This window comes from Myxocyprinus asiaticus, chromosome 44, assembly GCF_019703515.2.
Source record: "Myxocyprinus asiaticus isolate MX2 ecotype Aquarium Trade chromosome 44, UBuf_Myxa_2, whole genome shotgun sequence".
NCBI classification, from domain to species: Eukaryota; Metazoa; Chordata; class Actinopteri; order Cypriniformes; family Catostomidae; genus Myxocyprinus; species Myxocyprinus asiaticus.
Genome location: NC_059387.1, coordinates 28,532,502 through 28,552,865, shown reverse-complemented (window position 1 = coordinate 28,552,865; position 20,364 = coordinate 28,532,502). Strand labels below are relative to the sequence as shown.

At 39.0% G+C, this 20,364-nt stretch overlaps 1 protein-coding gene across 3 annotated transcripts in view; it reads left to right on the top strand.

Annotated features, from left to right (window-relative positions):
• The window catches only part of LOC127434469 (sorting nexin-7-like), a 21,730-nt gene extending 2,606 nt beyond the window's left edge, over positions 1 to 19,124 (top strand). The window contains exons 2-11 of one of the 3 annotated variants that reach the window (XM_051687273.1): positions 882 to 1,073; positions 1,169 to 1,279; positions 4,627 to 4,791; positions 5,607 to 5,805; positions 7,132 to 7,331; positions 7,987 to 8,073; positions 9,224 to 9,319; positions 9,614 to 9,715; positions 11,990 to 12,142; positions 18,670 to 19,124. In XM_051687273.1, the coding sequence (XP_051543233.1) occupies positions 882 to 1,073; positions 1,169 to 1,279; positions 4,627 to 4,791; positions 5,607 to 5,805; positions 7,132 to 7,331; positions 7,987 to 8,073; positions 9,224 to 9,319; positions 9,614 to 9,715; positions 11,990 to 12,142; positions 18,670 to 18,747 (1,383 nt within the window). In that variant the 3' untranslated portion in view covers positions 18,748 to 19,124. The remainder of the gene's footprint in view (positions 1 to 881; positions 1,074 to 1,168; positions 1,280 to 4,626; positions 4,792 to 5,606; positions 5,806 to 7,131; positions 7,332 to 7,986; positions 8,074 to 9,223; positions 9,320 to 9,613; positions 9,716 to 11,989; positions 12,143 to 18,669) is intronic. The other 2 variants (XM_051687275.1, XM_051687276.1) reach the window with 2 other exon arrangements.
• Positions 19,125 to 20,364: the final 1,240 nt, after the last annotated feature.

Below are 20,364 nucleotides of genomic sequence, written 5' to 3'. Positions count from 1 at the left end.
CGTTCACTGGATGTTTTTTGTTTTTTGGCACCATTCGGAGTAAACTCTAGATACTGTTGTGCGTGAAAATCTCAGAAGATCAGCAGTTACAGAAATACTGAAAACAGCCCATCTGGCACCAACAATCATGCCGTTGTCCAAATCACTGAGATCACATTTTTCCCCATTCTGATGGTTGATGTGAACATTAACTAAAGCTCCTTACCCGTATCTGCTTGATTTTATGCACTTCACTGCTGCCACACAATTGGCTGATTAGATAATTGTATGGATGATTGTTGGTGCCAGATGGGCTGGTTTGAGTATTTCTGTACTATGGTAGCATGTCCAAAAAGCCTTGGTATGATCATGGTACATGTCTTAAATATTCATATCATATATTATCATATATATACAGTAAATCATCATATTACCATGGTACCATGTCTTGCCATGGAACATGTCCAAAAACATGGTATCACTAAGGTACCATGTCCAAAAAGCCTTGGTATTACCATGGTACATGTCTAGGAAAAAAATAAAAACCATGGGATTACCATGGTACCGTTTCTTGTGATGGAACATGTCCAAAAACATGGTTGTATCATAGTACATATCCAAAATCTATTGTATAACTAAGATACCATGTCCAGAAAGTATTTGAATTACCACTGAACAAGTCCAAAAAAGCATGTTGAAGCATGGCACGTTATGGTACTTTTTTGTTAGTGTAAACTAAGGTTTGTGAGCTGAGTCATTCAATATTTAGAGACACCATGTCTTAAGTGTGTCCCTGACCAAACATCTGGTTGAGTGAATTTTGCTTGTTGTCAAAACACTTGTGCTGTTTAGCAGTAATCATCTCTCATTCGTCCTGTTCATGAGTCTTATGTTTTTTGTAGGATATGATCTACACAGACGGTAGCTCATTCAGTGCTTCCATGCAGACGTCCCCTGGTTCAATGGTCAACCAGTACAAGTTCGAAGAAGAAGAGGAAGATGCTGGTGCCAAAGACATTTTTGTCACAGTTGATAACCCAGAGAGTCACGTGACGGCCATTGAGACATACATAACTTACCGGGTTGTGACCAAGGTACAGGGGATCTTAGCACAGATTTATCAAGTTTGTGCTTATTCAAATTCTGTGAATCATTCTCGAACCTTTTTCATCTTCCTCTCTCAAATCAGACCACTCGGAGTGAGTTTGACTCAAGCGAGTTTGAGGTCCGAAGGCGATACCAGGACTTCCTCTGGTTAAGGGGACGCCTGGAAGAGGCTCATCCCACGCTCATTGTTCATGTAGGTGAAGTGTTTGAGTATCATCATCAAAAATGCTGGTTGAATCAATGCACTTACAATGGAAGTCTATGAGGCAAGGAATTCTGAAGGGTTTAAAAGCTGAAACGTAAAATTCATATTTTTGGTGAAGTACCTAAAGCTGCAACCTGAAACAACCTGAAGCCTAAACCTGAATTGTGTAATTTCTGCTAGTATGAATTTGTGAATTGTTTAATTACTGTCAATGAAGTTCTGTTAGTAATAATTTGTATACAAGATATAAAACTTGTATACATATTTGAGTTCATTAAAACTTCACGTTGAGGAGCGTGGGATATTTTGGACTTTTGGACATATTTTCTTATTTGAAATTAAATCATAACATGCTCTGTAAACACAGTAGCCTACATAACATTGCCTACCGTTTCTCTGGTGATGGTGAGATGTCAGCTGAATCTGCTTTCCCAATTATCACTGACGTAATTGTAGGTTGGGATGGAAAAAAAGGAGACCAGCAGATCAAAAGTGCTTGTTGTCGTGTTGTACTTTAACACACTATCACGGTGTATGCACAAAACATAATATTCATTTATAGAGAAACGCTCCAATACTGATTACATTGAGCCAACTTCATCTTAATCTATGCCGTCATGTGGACAAGACATGACATGCAGCGTGCAAGCGCTCTCTAGCGGTGGATGACTGTATCGACAGCAAAAAGTCTGGAGGCATAATTACTGAACGCATTTGTCGTGAAATTAATTAAAGCTACACTATGTAACATTTGGCCCACTAGCGGTTGAAGCATAAACTGCAAGTTACTTGAAGAGGTACACTTTAAATCAGTTGTGATTCAGACTGCTCTTGTGGTGGATGAATCTCATGGTTTGAGTGAGGACTCGGAAATTACCTGCAGAGCGTCATGACGAGCTCTTTTCATGTTGATATTATGTTACTCGCATAAACATTTATAACCAATATTAATTACTTTGAGGAAGATAAACAACTCTCCACCAGGGGAGCAGCCGCGGCCGTCTGCCTGGGGATGGAGGGGTCGCTGCCGGCCATCGAGAGCCGGAGGAACTGCTGCCGTCTGCCGAGAAGGGGAGGAGCGGTTCCGTCCGCAAGGGGACGGAGGGCTCGCTGCCGTCCACCGGGGGAGGAGCGAGCTGTCATCCGCCAGAGGTTGGAGGAGCGGTTGAGGACCGGCCGACAGCGTGTCCGGGAACCGGCGGGCAAGTTTTCTCTCTCTCTCGCTGAGTCTCTCGCTCACCCTTTCCCTCTCCCCACGCCTCCCGTCGTCTCTTCCCCAGTTCGCAGGAGGCAGGGTGAACCACCGGCTGACAGAACGGCTGGAAGGGCAGCGTCTCCCCTCCAGAGATTGGGGGGAGTAGATCAGTCCAGTGGCACCCCGGCTTGAATCGGGTGGGGGACGAGTGTGATGAGGAGGAGGGCATGGCTGTGCCATGTGGGTGCACGGCCGGCGCTGAATCGGCTGATCAGTGGGAGAGCGAGATAAAGGGGAGCTGGAGACGCCAGTTCGAGAGAGAGAGAGAGACGCATGTGGCTGTGTTGTGTGTGTGTCTGAGTTCATGTTTGTTTTATGTATTTTTAAGTTGAGTTATATCATTAAACTTTGTTTACTGTTCAGCCGGTTCCCGCTCCTCCTTGCCCGTCCTTATACTATTACATACTCATATCAATTTATGAGGTGAAAATTGTGAAATGGCTGATATGAGTTCAATTGGAGACACTATATTTTTATACAATCTACAGCCTCGGTGAAGAATGCAAGTGAAAGGTTAAACTACAATAGTAAGTCTATGCATTGCAAACAATAATACTGTAATATAAAAACGCAAAACGAGGATTGAATAATGATGAAGTACTTTATTTTACATTAAAATAATTCACAGAAATATGCAATATGACAATAACAATAAAAAAATGTTTAATTGCTTATTTGGAAGTAAAGTTACAACAGAGAGTTGGTTACACACTAAGCAAATTAATATACAGTACATTACTGTGCTATGAAATGAGTACATTATAAACAACTTGAGATTAGCATACATTCATGGGGATCTGTTTAAAGGAAAAAAATGGCAATTGTCTGTACACTGATTTAATGCTCCAAAAATACTTTATTGGCTTACACTTGCTTGCAGCGTATAGACCATTAGGTCTTAGTCAGGCAAAAAATAAATAAATAAATAACGTAATAATCTTTCAACTTGTGCACCTCTGTGACTGAAGTAAAAAAAACGTAAGAAATAGTAGCACGTACACGCTTTGGGAATCTCGAAACTGCAGCAATGTTATAAAGTACTCAGAAGTCATGAATATTAGTAAACCTGTGACAGAAACTTCAACGAAAACAAAACATATAAACACATCGTGATCAGTACACATTCGATTCATTAAAGCATAACCCAACCAAAAAACATACCCATGCATTACAGCAGGAAAAACAGTTAAAAACCCATGAGGAGAGGAATTTCACACCACCACTGAATAGCTGTTGCACTCACTTCCTGCTTCTCCGACACACGCACGTCGTGCCACAGCCGGACCTTCTTTCTGAGTTTACGGACATGATGTAAACACGCAAGGACGAATGACATATGCCTGCGATTTTGCGGCAAATCCTTCCCGACAGCTCTAAATAAAAATCTCTATTGTAGACCTACTGTAGTGAATAAAAGACAAAAACATGGTTTGGAAAAAGGGTTGTTGGTGTACTTGCTCATGAATGAAATTTTGTTAATTTCTAAAAATCTTACATAGTGTAGCTTTAATCGACGATCGATAAGCTTAATCAATCAAATGATTATTAACGACAATTAATCGATTATCGATTAATCATTAACATCCCTAACACCACGGGGAAGCACCACGTTTTTTAGATCCCGCGTCAAGTTAAAAAGAGAACATACTTTTAAAATGCGTCTCAAGACACTTGCGTTATATTCTGTTTGTTGCATTGCATCTACTTTTTTAGCGCAAGAACGCGTTCAGTCTGAACAGCCCGTAAATTGCGGAATATAGTAGGTATACTTTCTAAATGTTTTAATTTGTATTTCAGTGCAATGCCTTGTCCCATAGAGTAAATTTGTGGGTGCAGCACTGTAAACATTATTTGCGTTTGTATATTGTGTTTGTATACAGTACAAACTCCATGACAAGTCAAAATTATTTTCTGTGGTAATCGACAGCATGTTGCAGATGCTGTGAAATGAACCCAATTGGAACATTCCTTTTAGACATCATTTCGCTACCTTGCCAAAAAATAAAAGTCTGCTTCTCAGTTTCAAAATGTTTCAGGTTGCAGTGTGATAAAAAACAATGACTTGATTGTGTCCCATCAGCCGCTGCCAGAGAAGTTTGTGATGAAAGGGATGGTGGAGAGGTTTAATGAAGATTTCATCAAGACGCGGAGGAGAGCGCTGCACAGGTTTCTGAACAAAATAGCAGGACATCCAATATTTTCCAGTACAGTGGACTTTAAGATCTTTCTCACAGCAGAAGATGGGGTAAGCCACAAACATCCATGTGTATATATCTTTGTGGTCACTTTCCTCTACAGCAGCTGTTCTTAGTATAATCAAATTATAATTATTGTAGCTTACCCCAAACCAAAAAAACAAACCAAAAAAAACAGATCTACACTAATAAACAATGGCAAAGTTTGTAGACTGCCAGATTTAAACTTTTTAAATGACAGAAATTGAGAAAGAAAACCTCTCAATGGAGCAAAAGTCAAAATGAAGAAAAAAGTACTAGATCGGGCTAGACTGACCAAAATAACACGTTTCTCCACGTTTCAGCGCCACTATTTCACCCCCCTACAATTTTTGTTTGCTTTGTTCGCCATTGGCCCCTGTTTTGCTTTTTTAAAAAGCACATTTTCATAAGTTTGTTCCAATGTCAGTAAAAGCTGCATGCTCAAACCTACCCTGGTAATCACTGACCTTCTGTGTGTTAACTATATGTGATGTCAGTTTTTTCCAAGAAGAGGATTATGTTGAATTTAACACAGATAATGTGACAGCTTCTGTGTTTAAACTCAGCTGAATGACCTTTAGATAAGTACTGTTTAAAGACCTCCTCACCTCATTTAGTCATAATAGATATTTGATGCATCATCAACTACTATCATATGGTTACAGTTTTATCAGCCATTAACACTACCATTACATTAACAGTGCCATTACTTCTGACCATGTTAATATACCCATTTTCATCAATTAGAGGTTTTTGCTTTGATAAAACATGTTGTGAAATTGGGGGTTCATTTTGTATTGTTACCATGCTGCAACATCATGTCCTTCTCTGATCTTCTGTCCAGGAGTTGACCTCTCACAAGAAACAGGGCCCTGGGTTTCTGAGCAGAATGGGTGAGACTGTGAGAGCGGTCGCCGCAACAGTCAGAGGGGTCAGAAATCGGCCTGAAGAATTCACAGTGATGCAGGAGTACGTGGAGGCATTCAGTCAGAAGATGAGCTTGCTTGACAAAGTTACACAAAGAATCGTCAGAGAGCAGAAAGGTTTGACTTGTGTCTTTTCTCTTCTCTTCTGGCCTCGTCTCTTCTCTTCTCTTCTGGCCTCGTCTCGTCCCTTCTGGCCTCGTCTCGTCCCTTCTGGCCTCGTCTCGTCCCTTCTGGCCTCGACTCTTCTCCCTTCTTCTCTTCTCCCTTCGTCTCTTCTCTTCTGGCCTCGTCTCTTCTCCCTTCGTCTCGTCTCTTCTCTTTTCTGGCCTCGTCTCTTCTCCCTTCATCTCTTTTCCCTTCGTCTCTTCTCTTCTCCCTTCGTCTCTTCTCTTCTCGCTTTGTTTCGTCTCTTCTTCTCTTTTGACCTCATCTCTTCTCTTCTGGCCTCGTCTCATGTCTTGTCTCTTCTCATCTTGTTTCATTTGTCTCATCTTATCTCTGCTCTTTCATCTTGTCTTGTCTGGTCTCTTCTTATCTCGTTTCTTCTCACCTCTTTTCACCTTGTCTTCTCATGTTGTCTAGTTTCATCTCATTTGTTCTTGTGTTGTCTCCTCTCATCTCTGCTTTTTTTGAGTCTTGACGTCTGGTCTCTTCTCATCCCACCTTTTCTCACGTGGTCTCGTCTTATCTCTTCTCATTTCGTCTGGTATGCTCTCACGTCGTCTCATCCTGTCTCTATATCTTCTCATTATGCATGGTCTCGTCTTACATTGTCTCATATCTTTTCTTCTCATCTCAACTCTTCTCTGCTCTTTTTTGTCTTGTCTTGTATAATCTTACCACTTCTTGTCTGGTCTGGTCTCATCTCGTCTCATACTCATCTCTTCTCTTTTCATCTTGTTTTATCTTGACCTTCTCACCTGGACTCATCTCTTGTCTCATCTTCCCTGGTCTTGTCTCGTCACACGTTGTCTCATCCCATTTCTGCTCTTCTTGTCTGGTGTCTTTACATCTCATCTCACCCCACCTCTTTTCATTTAATCTAATCTCATCTCTTCTCGTCTGATCACATCTCACCCTTTGCTCATTTTGTCTGATCTTGTCTCATCTCTTTTCATCTCGTCTCATCTTTTCTCTGCTCTTTTTGTCTTGTCTTACCTGGACTTCTCATCTCTCCCTTGTCTCATCTTGCCTGGTCTTGTGTCACGTCGTCTCATCCCATCACTACTGCTCTTGTCTGGTGTCTACATCTCATCACATTTCACCTCTTCTCATCTTGTCTGGTCTTGTCTAACCTCTCCTCAACTTGTCTCTTCCTGTATCTTCTCAGTTTGAATTAAGGAACAGGTGCTTTCAAAGAAAAGCATTTCACAAGCTATAGTTGCATACTCAGCATTGTAGAATCAACGTAACTCTGCACTAACCAGCTGTTGGTTGTCACAGAGTACCTGGAGGAGCTGAAGGAATGTGGGCCCACATACACTCTGTGGTCAAACTCAGAGGAGGAGTTGGCAGAGCCCCTGAAGAGCATGGCAGGCTGTCTAGACAGATGCTGTAAGGAGACAGAGGAACAGGTCAAACAGCTTAATGATAACCTGATTCCAGCCCTTCATGAATACGTTCTCTGTACTGAAATTCTCAAGGTACGGCAGCTAGAAAGATCTTCCCTCATCTGTTTTGACATCCTGAAGTCTAGAATGTTATTAATTGTTTTTTGTTAAAGGTAAAGTGTGTAATTTATTTTTATATTAAAATGCTTTCCCCTGTCCCAGCTTAATACACAGAGACAATTTAAGCGAGCCATTTGTAGGTTGGTTTCCCAAAAAAGTGGAAACACTGAGTCTTTGATGTGCTTTCAAAGCTTTGCTGTTTGTTTGAGCATGCTGAACAGCCTGACACAGTAACTCCACTGATGGCTAGAGTTTGGGATGGGGACTATCTGTTTATCCAACCAATGGTGGACAGGGGAGTGTTCTGGAATACCTGTTTGAAAACAATCATTATTTTTACAATTTCATTTAGTGGCACAGAAATTACACACTACACCTTTAAATATTGTTTTGAGCATTCTGTTTTGATTAAAGCAAACAGCTTGCTTGTTCTGGTATAAAAATCATGTTTTCCCATTTGTGCAATTATTAGAGGCATATGAACCTTGATTCAAAACCGTTATCAATAAAGCCACCATTATGTTTTCCAGAGGCTTATTATTTAATATATCCTGCATTAAATTTTATTAAAATATATTGATCATGATTATCATACTTCATGAGTATTGATCATGGGTTTTATACTTAGGCGGTGCTCAGGAGGCGAGACAACATGCAGGCAGAGTTTGAGGCAAAGACCGAAGCTCTTGCCACAAAGAAGGCCGACAGAGAAGTGGTAGGTCTATTATCGACTCTTTCCATTCTCCACGTAATCCACCCGGTGCTCCTTTGCAAATTCACAGGGATTATTTTTAATAAAACCGTGCTCTAGCTGTCATTTTCATTAGATAGCATTATATTTTAAGCTGTAAAAGGAATTTGGAGAGATTATATGACTATTTCAAGATCACCATAGATATCCTTTAGCCGCATTGCACTTCAAGTGGGACGCAGTAAATAGTACTCATATTACCAAAGCTAATATTGTCATATTGAAGCGTCTTACCTTTTTTTCTTTACTGCAATTTCATTAAATACCAGTGTCAGAAACTTTGAACACTAAAGGGGCACAGAAAGGCATTACCAGACAAAGTATTGGAGATTTTCAGAGCAGCATAGAAGCATCTCGGCTATCTTGTCAATTTAATTAGAAGCTTTGATTGAGTGTTGTCCCTGCTGACTTCCACAGCTAACAACAAAAGGCCATTTCCAAAATGGGAAGGTATCCCCAATGGTCAGGATGTCTTTTTTTTTTTTTTTTACCTAAGAACCATCTGTTCAAGTCTCACAATGGCGCTGTAGAAGAATCAATGTCACATGCTGAATTTAAATATAACCCTTATGTAAATACACATATCTCCTCCACATTCTGTTTTAGCATCTGCTTTGGTTTGCTATGTAAAACAAGCTTCAGACATATTACATTTACATGGCTTGACTGTATAGCTAAAAATCTTGATATTTTTCAGTCTTTTGACGATATTCCATATATACCCTGATATTTTCGTATTTGCTATAAAATAGCTTAAACGAACAATAATTTTTCAATCAGAGGTTCAAAGTAGGTTTCAAATGTTGAATGTAACGGATAAAACACAGTTAAGTTCTAAAAATAAGCAAGGCTTGTTGTTTTTCTTTAAATTAACACATTTTATCATTTCCATTTATATTCACTAATAATTGACCACATTTTAACTAAAAAGTTTTTTATAAAGAAAAATGAGGCAATCAAATCACTGAATCAGAGTTTTAAGTCGATTAATTAAAACGGACAGTGTGCACTTAACTAGCACTATTTTTGCTACTGATATTTACATTTATGCATTTACATTTATGCATTTGGCAGACGCTTTTATCCAAAGCGACTTACCGTGCCCTTATTACAGGGACAATCCCCCTGGAGCAACCTGGAGTTAAGTGCCTTGCTCAAGGACACAATGGTGGTGGCTGTGGGGATTGAACCAACAACCTTCTGCTTACCAGTTCAGTGCTTAAGTCCACTACACCACCAATATTTAAATCTCAGATGCTTTTAAAACACGATTAAACACTCTCTTATGAGAGTTTAGGAAACCTAAAGGCCAAATAAAACACACATTAAAATCATTGTGATTTTCACAATGTTGCTTGCCTAATTAAATGTTATTACAAACATTCCAATACACCATTTCTGAATCCCCATGGTGTGATGCCATGCCGTTGTTCCTTTTAGTAAAAGTGTTTTGTGTGACTACGCAGACCTATTCGTGCTTATTTGACTCATGTGTCCATTGAAGGAATCTAAGGTGCTGAGTTTAGCATGGGACAGCTTTGTGGGACGATCCTCCGATGAGGTCAAACAACAGAAACAGCAGAAACTTGAAGGGGAGATTAAGGAGGTAAAATTTCAAATAAGCGTTTGGACTTGGCCTGACCAGCCGCTTCTGGCTATATCTAACTAACATTGCCGTTGTTTGGTGTGGTAACATTTTTTTAACTGGATTGACCAGACCCTAATACAAGGGCGTGTTGTTCTCTTGTCTTTGTTTGACATGTTTTTGGTAGTGTTACTGCCTCCGCTCTGAGTTTAGTTTAGACTGGCACGTGGCTTTTCTTTTGAATGCTGTGGTGTGTCATGCTGACGGTGTAACTACTATGCTCCCTGTAAAGCTGTCTAACAAGCCATGGCTATTTTTAATGGATAACCACCTAATATTGATAATCTGAGCATATTAACATAGCTGGCTTTCTCTTATGGAAAGGAGGTTTGGTGCATGTGACTTTTGTAGCCATGTGTGTGTCATTAGTGGTGCCTGCTTAATCACTATTACAGTTACTCATCATGGTACCCAAAATGGGTAAAAACAAATCCCACAGACTTCCATTGAAGGAGCGATCTAGGTGATATCTATCAACCCGAAAAAAAATATTAATATTAATTTGATATTAATAAAATGACAAAAAAGAGGTTATGTGCATTCTATCCACAAGAGAGCATTAAAGTTTTCCAAAAGTTTAAATGATGTCATTAATTATGTAAACATTTGAGACATTCTAGAGCAGCTGCATATACACCAATAATGATGGATAATTAGTAATGTATGTATGTGAATATGCATTATATGACTATAAAAGAGGATTATTAGAGTCAGTGTATTTGGCTGTGTATGTGTGTGTTTGGTGACATCGAGGTCTGATCAGCGGAACTAATGATGCGGCCTGTTTGTCAGGAGGGAGATATGCCTCTCATCCCCAGAGCACCGCTACCATTCACCAAACACAACTGCTGTTCCACAAGACAGAATCACATCACTGCAGCCTATCTGATTCACACACAGATACTAGAATGGAAATGGAACTCTTAACAGACAACCCCTTAACCTTCATTAGCATACCTGTCAATAAACATCCCTCTCTCTCTCTTTAATGTTCCTCTTCGTCTCAGCCCACTAATCCGAAAGGCTGCAGATCCCACAGGCCTGTCATTCCTGACATCTCAGGGCATGTTTACTGTTCAGCTCTCTCTCAATGTCCTCATGTTTAGACATTGATACTGTCATCAGGAGCTGCTTTCACCCCTGGAGAACTCACAACCAAAATAGAGTATGATGAAGAGTTGTACGTCAAATCAGAACCTGTGCAGTGGCAATGTAATTTGCTTTTTGTTCTGGGTGATATTTGTTCGGAAAAGACCTTAAATATGCATGGAACTGTTCAGGATATACTGTCGGAGCTAGACATAACAGTAACTGCATAAAAAACAGCTGCCTATGTAGGGCGAATTTTAAGGTATTATAGGCACACTCCCACTGCGAAGGCTATTCTAAAAGGTTGGCAGCATAGGTACCTTCGTTTAGCCAAACTCCAAGGAATCAATAGAATGCAGGTGTCTCGAGGCACCGTTTTAAAAGTTAAAATTCTTTTTAACGTACAAAAAAAACAGTGGTCCGGCCTGAGACACTAAAAAAAAGGGCGAGATGTGGTACAAAAGTCAAAGATGTCTCTCTAGAGCTTGTTTACATGGAAAAACAATTTATAAAACAGCGCAGACGGAAGCAAAAAACACGTTCCGTGTAAACGACCTGGCAGCATCGCATTGATTCTTTGCGGATATATCAAGATGTACTTATAATTCATTCAATACAAAGAAGTTAAAAAGTGGCTATTTACCTAATACTTTTGTGTACTATGAATTTATTATGCTTCTTTGAGAACCATGTTGTTAGCTTCGCAAAATGCTAACATCAAATGCCAGTATGCTAAATTCGATAACTGACAGTCTTGTTTCAAAAGAAATCTTTAAGCTTGTCAGATACGCTTAGTGTCATTGGTTAAAAAACTCTGTTAGACTTTTTTTCGAGAGAACTTGCAGTGAGCCAAGAAACAAATTAACGTAATTACAGTGACAGTTCTAGTTGATATCAGCATACCGAATTAATTTCTGCTCGTTCAGCAGGTTTGTACAAGAGTTATGATTCTCAGTAATAAACTTTTTTTTACAACACTGTAAAAATGGCTTTATATCAGCTGTCTCTGGAGGAAGAACTGTTCTAAAATGCATGCTGCCATCTTGACATCTAACCTGCCCGCACAGTGCCTGCATGCTGTCGTCTATGGGGTCATAGGTCAGGGGTCAGCATCGCATGTGATGATAGTGTCTTTTTGTTGTTCAGATGAAAGATGAGCTAGATAAGATGGAAGACCGGCTGGAGTGGGCAAATAACGCATTAAAGGGCGATTGGACCCGCTGGCAGAAAGTCATGAGAACTGAGCTACGATCAGCCTTCATCGACACAGCAGAGAGGAATGTGAACTACTATGAAAAGGTGAGATAAAGAAATAAAGGGACAACTTTACTGACTGATAATATGGCACACATCACCTTTAAAGGGATAGTTCATAATTTACTCACTTTAAATTTGATCAGCTTCAAAATAACAATCTAACTGAGAAGATTTCAGAAATAAGAGGTAAATGTTCAAAGCTACAGGGTGGTAAATTGATCCCTGTTAAAGACTTGGACAAACTGCAGACAGAATTGAGAGAGATGTATATGGCAGTCTGCCTGCACTCATTTGCATGGCTGCCCTGGATATGTGCCAGCAGAGGGTAGTAGTATCTCATTTTTATCCCCACTGACAAGTTATTGCCTTCAAGTCTATAAATGTTGATACTTCTAGCTGAATTGCCTGTGTATAATCAAGTACACTCCTTATTTTATCTTTTTTTAAAGCGCTTTCCATTTCACAGGTCTAAACTAGAAACCATGACCTCAAAGCTGAAGATATTATACAATACAAAATGAGAACTCAAGAAAAAACTGTTAAAGGGAGAGCTGCTATCACTTTCATTATATGAAAAAAAAAAAGATGATATGAATGTGAATGGTAACTAAGACTAGCTGCAGGATCTGCCTCACATCTCATTTTGTATTCCACTTAAGAATGAAATGCGAATAGATTTGGAACAACATGAGGTTGAGTAAATAATTACTGAATTTTCATTTTTTTGATGAACTATCCCTTTAAGGTGTCAATGTGATATCTGGTTAAAGGAATATTCCGGGTTCAATACAAGTTAAGTTCAATCGATAGCATTTGTGGCATAATGATGATTACCACAAATATTAATTTGGACTCGTCCCTTCTTTTCTTAAAAAAAAGCAAAAATCATTGTTACAGTGAGGCACTTACAGTGGAAAGGAATGGGGGCCAAGTTTTGAAGGGTTTAAAGGCAGAAATGTGACGCTTATAATTTAATAAAAGCACACAATTATTCTTCTGTTAAAACGTGTGTATTATTTAAGCTGTCAAGTTGTTTAAATAGTCATTTTTACAGCCATTTTAGGGTTTGTTGACATCGTCATGGCAACAAAGTTGTGAAATTGGCTAGAACTTTACAGAGAAAATGTTAGTAAGTGATTTTATCACACTAAAATCATATTTACACGCATATGATGTACATCTTGTGGCTATACTTTTGAAACAGTGAATATTTTAACGTTAAAAAAATGACCCCATTCGCTTCCATTGTAAGTGCCTCACTGTTACATCGATTTTTGCTTTTTTTAAAGACAAGGAGGGACGAGTCAAAATAAATGTTTGTGGTAGTCAATATTATGCCAATAATGCTGTCAATTGAGCTTAACTTGTATTGAACCTGGAATATTCCTTTAACTGCTACACCCTCATATGTCCCCCAGAGACTAACTTCTTGTTGGACAGGAAGGGATGAATGCGTTTTTAGTTGAAAGAAATATGACAAACTCTATGAGATCTCTAGGGACCGCTGGAGATGGAAAAGAAACATCCACTGGGATTTATCATATGGCAAGCAGGCTCAAAAATAAGGCATGCTGCAGAAGAAAACTCATTCACTCTATTGTTGGAACTTGAAACTGTTGCTTGCCCAGCTACAAGCTATTCATAATTTAAAGTATCTAAACTGCATCAAAGCTACCCTTCTGCACTAGCTACAAACAAAATGTAGCTAACTACACTAAATCTTTTTAAGAGGAGCAGGCGAAGATTTGTACTTACTGTAAAAGGAAAAGCCAGGCAGCAACAAACACCGACATAAAAGAGAGAATAAGGTGCAAGAAGAGGTCGAAAAATAAGGAGAAGCAGAAGTCAAAGAGATATCATGTGTTTTTGTGAGAGAATGCAATGGAAATCTTAACTAGCATTAATTTGTGGAGATGCTTCAGTGGCATGTGAAAGTGTATTTGAGATAAATGTCTGTTTATCAGGGATAGTTGACCCAAAAATGAAAATTCTGTTAACATTTACTCACCCTCATGTTGTTCCAAACCTGTATGACTTTCTATCTCCCATGGAACACAAAAGGAGATGTTAGGCAGAATTACAGCCTCAGTCACCATTCACTTTTATAATATGGGAAAAAGATTTTACCTCTGTGGCTGACAATTTTTTGGGAATGAATCACATTTTACTTAACTGAATGCGTTCAGTTCGGGTCTGATCAATTTAAAAAATGCGATACTGTAACTGTAGGCTTAAGGCTTGGGTATATTTCATTTTTGTGTGTTCCAGATCGGATTGCACCCGGTCGACCTTGTTGCCTTTCAAAGTACTGTATACACTTCTGACCCCAAGCGAATACAAACGCGTTCGACGTATGTGCACTGCAACTGCTTTGTGATACACTTTTAGTACAATCAACGGCAGGTAAAAATCTGAGCAGCACGCAGACTCTCTGTGCGGACTGTGCTGATGACAAAATTTGTGTCACACAGTCGCATACTGTGCGTGAGCGATCAGCAGCGCAGACAACAGAAGTATACTTTGGTTTTAGTCTATATTAAGTTTATAGTTATTATTGTTTTAACCCCAAAGAGTTGATTCCAACGTATCTTGAAGACATTTACATTTGACTCTGCCTCTCTATACACATCATTATACTATAAAAATGGAACATGTAATATAAGGAAGATCCTAACCCTCTGCGCTGCTGTGGGTGGATGCTGAGCATTTGCATGCTATACAATACAGAGCACACAGCAGCCATGTACTGTAACATGGCAACTTCAGAGGATTACCATGGAGACACTATAGCAACAAGGCTGTTGCTGAAAAGGATGGCAAATACAGTGAAGCTGTCATTTAAATGTTACATTTAGTTCAGCCAGCACAGAGCCCGCATAGGGTTTACAAAGACAGACCGTAGAAACATTTCTCAGGATATGGAGTTTAAACAACAGCTGATGTAATGCTTTTAAAAATTCACATCTTCAACTGTGTCTCTCTTCTACTCTACTTAAGCTGAATCAGAAAGGTTGTTTACAGATCTGCTCAGTATGTCTCAGGTGTGGCTGTGTTATTATTGCTTATGTTATTATTCATGCCACACTAGCATTATTGTCTGACTACAGCCACATTTGCTCAGAGCATCTGGACTAGTGTCAGAGCAGACCAGAAATATGTTCAGAATAGCTGCAGCATATAGTTTGTAATTTGTATGCAAATTTTCTATATGCATAAAATATGGAGTATTGTATACCTTATTGTTGTGCCCTTTTTTTTTTTTTTAACTGGTGATCTCTTCCTTGAATAATTTTTTTATTGGGCTGCCAAATGTTAAGACAGATTTACATTGGATTAAAATAACTAATTAACCAAAATGCTAATTGGACACCACTTGCTGAATTAGAGGCCATTTAGACCGAACACATACTTGAAAAAAGTTAGACGCTGTGCAGTGAATATAACAGAATGTGTCTTGAGACACGTTTTTAAAAGTTTAAGTTCTCACTCCCCCCCCCCACCAAAGAATAAGCCATTATTGTGGTTAAAGATAGACAGAGAAATGTGTCTGCAAACCCAACCCCTGCGTTCTCTAAGACAACTTACATAGGTATTGGCATTTTTAATCCTTGTCAACAAACTCAAACGTTTTAGTGTTTCTTGAAAGATTGCCTGAAAGGGTAACATGGTTATGTGCTATGTGTTTATGCCGTTATCATAAGTTGTTATTGTATTAATGTGCATTACATTGCAAATAAAGCCTTTTGTCATGAGAGATGTTGCTTTTTCATGAAAAAGTTTCATATTCGTGTTCAAAGAACTTTTCTTTATTCTTTTTTCCCCCACTTCTAAATTTACCGTTCTCGCAGTTGAAGTAATATTAAAATGTCAAATGGGAAAATTATGTGCAGACAAGTCATTCTCCCACGGAGATCAGAAAAATGCATTTTCCACCTCTGAGTGTGACCACTTAATTTTCCCTCTCCTCATTTGACCGAGAAGTACTGGAAGGGATCAACATGTTATTTTCTTAAACCTTGGCATAAAAAGGGGAGACTGAGTGACTCATACACTTTACCTTCAAACCTATTCCTGAGTCCCACATAAACATTACAAGCAGGCGAAACAAGTTAGTTGCTCTTGCCTATTAAGGATTGCAAAATAATTTCGGACCCACATTGAAAATGAGCAAAAGGACATTTTGAATAGATAATAATTTTTAAATAATAACAAAATGTTTCAATTTTCTGAAAAAAATGTGAGCGTTGCTTGCCTGTGCAAAAATTGCCCCACAAGGCCAGGGTATTGTAGGTCGTTGCCAGGGATTACTAAGTGATTTGAGCTATCATTCATGCCTCTAGCTTAAAAGTTACTTTAATACTTATGTGTTAGCAAATGTAAGTCTGATGATTAAGCACGCATTACTACTACTATTCCTCATTATTTGGCTGTTGCATTGTGACCAGCACACAAATTTCCGAAACATAGGGTGGCAGGGAAAAAGTCATTTACATTAATGTGGAAAGCGATACCTGATTGGACTCTTCAGTAATATTCATCAGGAAAGCGCTACCTAATTGGTCGGAGAAACTATAACCCTACCCTAACCCTACCCCTAACCCTTAAAAAAATGTGTGACTCTTCTCCTGCCATCCTACATTTCTGAAATTCACATCCCGCACTGTTTTTTGAGCATCCTTCTACTAGCATTGTGTTTTTGAGAGGGTGTGTCAAATTAAAAATAAGGAACGCTTCTGATTGGGGTCAGTAGAACCCAAAACCGGCTTTATTATACAAGGCTTCTTTAAGACTTATTAGTCAACTAGTCATTCAGGCAACCCACCGACTAGTCGACTTTGAAAGTACGCACATCCCTAATATACTTGGGTGCCAGCTGTCCGGCATTAGCATGTACATATTAATGAAACACAAGTGAAAGCAAGTTTAGTGTGACCACTCTTTTACACAGCTGCTAAGATATAGCATCCTGTCAATACTGACCACATCTGTCACACTGATAAACTTTGACATCCTGTTTGATTATCCAGCATCTATCTCAGCTTGAACTCTCTCATTGAGGGTGACACAAACATTTGCTGCTTTCTCAAACTGAACTATTTACAGAGCTCAGTCCTGAGACAAATATAACTGTCCTGGTGTGATTCGGAGGACAAGTATGGTCCAGCGGCCTCACGCACGCTCTGTCTAAAGTTGTTTAGAGAGGTCACGTCACTTCTGCATCCTGTGGTGAAGAAGCATGTTGATTAACTTCTTTTGACAGTCAGCCAGCCGCAGCCCATGTGCCTCCAGAGAGTATGCTATGACACACACTCACAAGTGGCATGCAAGTGGTTTTTGGCTGTGAGGGAGGTGGGTGTACTAGGCAGAATGAGGTGTTGAGAGGCTTGGGTAGAGGATGAAGCCCCTGCCAGGAAATTTATCAGGTTACACCTTATTGGCACTCGGGGTGAGGAGTGACTGCAGCTTGTGAATGAAATTGAAAACCAAATGGGAGCCACTTGTCAGCTCTCACAGTGAAAAGTGTTTAAATATCTATTCCACTGCAGTCAGGGGTTTATTATTGACGTGAGAACGTAAAAAATAAAACTTAAAAGGCACAAGGTTGTGTTGGATGCAAAAAACACATTCTTTCAGATCTAAAATCTCATTGAATGAGCCATGTGAAATGGCCAATACACCTGTGATCTCAAATCAGTTAAATTATTTAGTAATGTGCCAAGTTGTTATGTTGCTTGTGTCACCGGTCCTACTCGACCCGCCTGAGTGGGATTCGAAGCAGCGACCCCTGGCATGGGAGTCAGATGCTATAACAACAGGCTAGAAAAGCCATGTCTCTAGCCTTGGTCGTGAGTGCGTCTCTTAAGGCCAGGAGAGTGAGGATTACACACTGCAGAGCTATCACATACCAGCTGGCTAACGTTACATTCACCCCCCTAAACCTCACTCCCATCCGGGTCACGGCACCAGTGTTACCGGTCCTACTCGACCTGCCCCAATCGGGATTAGAACCGGCGATCCCCGGCATGGACGTCGGCCGAGCTAACAAGCAGCCTATAAAGCCATGGCTATAGCCTCGGTCACTAGTGTGTCTCTTAAGGCCAGGAGAATGAGGTTTACACACTGCACAGCTATCACATACCAGCTGGCTACCATTACACCTGGCAACTGTAATAATAAGCTATATTGGCAGAAGTATTGTCTATTAATGGTGCTTGCTATGGCAAACATCACTATTACTATTGCTCAAGCTTAGGGTTAGGAATCTGAATGAACCCCTAACCCTAAGTACTAAAATTTGGCACCAAACTCATCCCGTACTGTACCGTTTGTGTTATGGGCATGAAAGATACCTCAAATTATGCTGCTTGTAGAGCAAGCTGTGTCCAGGGACAAGAAGTTATTAGAAACTTGGTGGTAAAATCTTTTGACTTGGGCAAGGAAGCCACTACCTAGCAACAACCTAGAGAAGAGAGAACCATAGCAAACACCCTGCTAACCACCCACAACTGTAACACGCTGCTTCTTGAAGCTTACTGCTTTAACATATGTGTTTTTGTGTTCTCTTACAGTGTTTGGCTGTTTGGGAGTCTTTCATGTTCTCACAAAGGACAGAGGGGGAAGAAAGTGGACAGGTTGACTCTTCCTAATCAACCATAGTGCCTTTAGCCAAACAAAGGTCCACCAAAGAGAGGTTTCTAGTCCTACGAATACAATAAACTTCACATTTAAAAACAAAGACAGTTAAAGAGAGACACTTGCCATGTACAAACTTCACCAGATGACCAAGAAATATCTATTATGGAAACATAATTTCCTTTCATCACTACATTTGCCCCAAAGTCCATCTTTTGATAATGGGTATATTGCCAAATCTTTTATATAGAGACATATTTTCATTTTGTTCAAAGCATGAGTTTCGGATTCAGGGAATGAATGCAAAAGACTGTTGCATCACCTGACCTTAATAGTTGTCGTGGTTCCACTGAGGATTTTGATCTATATGAATTTTTTTTTTTTTTTTTTTCTCATATATCCTGCCCTCTCGCAGATCAATGCAAAAGTTGTTTACCTTTTATCAGAGCTGCCTCACTTGAAAAAAAAAAAAAAAAATGCATTCATAAATATAAATGTATCATGAATAGATGCATTTCTTGCATTGGACTAAATGTCCAATTTATTATTGCATTATTGCATTCGGGTTACTGAAGTTTCATGATTCCTAAAAAGTCCTATGTTCAAGGAGATGCTGACATTCCAAAATTGTTTACATGTTATTAAAATTTTTAAATCTTGCAACAATGTAATTTAATTATTGCTTATGAATATTAAATGAGTGAATGTTTGTGTTTTAAATGCAGTGCACTACTATCTTAAAATGTAATTAAACTGCAGACTGATTTGAAAATACCCTTTTACAGCACAATGGTGAAATGACTCATGGAATTATCAAAAATATATGTATTTTTGGAATTAGCTGTAAAGAAAATTGTAATTGAAAGGATATAAATTGTTTTGTGGTGTGTGGATTTTTTATCTTCTCTCGTGGGAGAGTGAGCAAACAGAGCTGTATGCTGGATGCTAAACTAGGTTACCATCACAGCCAAATCACATTAAACATTAAAGAGCTCTTTATATAACTCTGCCATAAAATTATTGATTTTATTAGTGGTGTTGAATTAACACAAATTTTGGATAAAGATCTGTTTTGTAGAAGGACAGAATTCCAACTTTAATTTTCTTATTGACTTAAAGGTGACTTCATGTTGGCAAGCATATAGAAATAATTAACACCAATGCTTAATATTACTTGATGCCAATGCATTAGTACATATGGCAGGTCATTCTGAGAGATAATCCTTTAAAATTCTGTTTATGATTATATAGCTGTCTAATTTCACTCTGATTCCAAAGTTGTAACATATCAAATTATTTCTGTCTGATTTGTTTTTATTTATTTTTGTGATGATAACAATGTTTAATGAAAAAAAGAATGCATCTTACGTACACTGGCGGCCAAAAGTTTGGAATAATGTACAGGCTTTGCTCTTATAGAAAGAAATTTGTACTTTTATTCACCAAAGTGGCATTCAACTGATCACAATGTATAGTCAGGACATTAATAATGTGAAAAATTACTATTACAATTTGAAAGAAAAATTCAGAACTTCTTAAACTACAAAGTGTTCTCATCAATAAAATCCTCCACGTGCAGAAATGACAGCTTTGCAGATCCTTGGCATTCTAGTGGTCAGTTTGTCCAGATA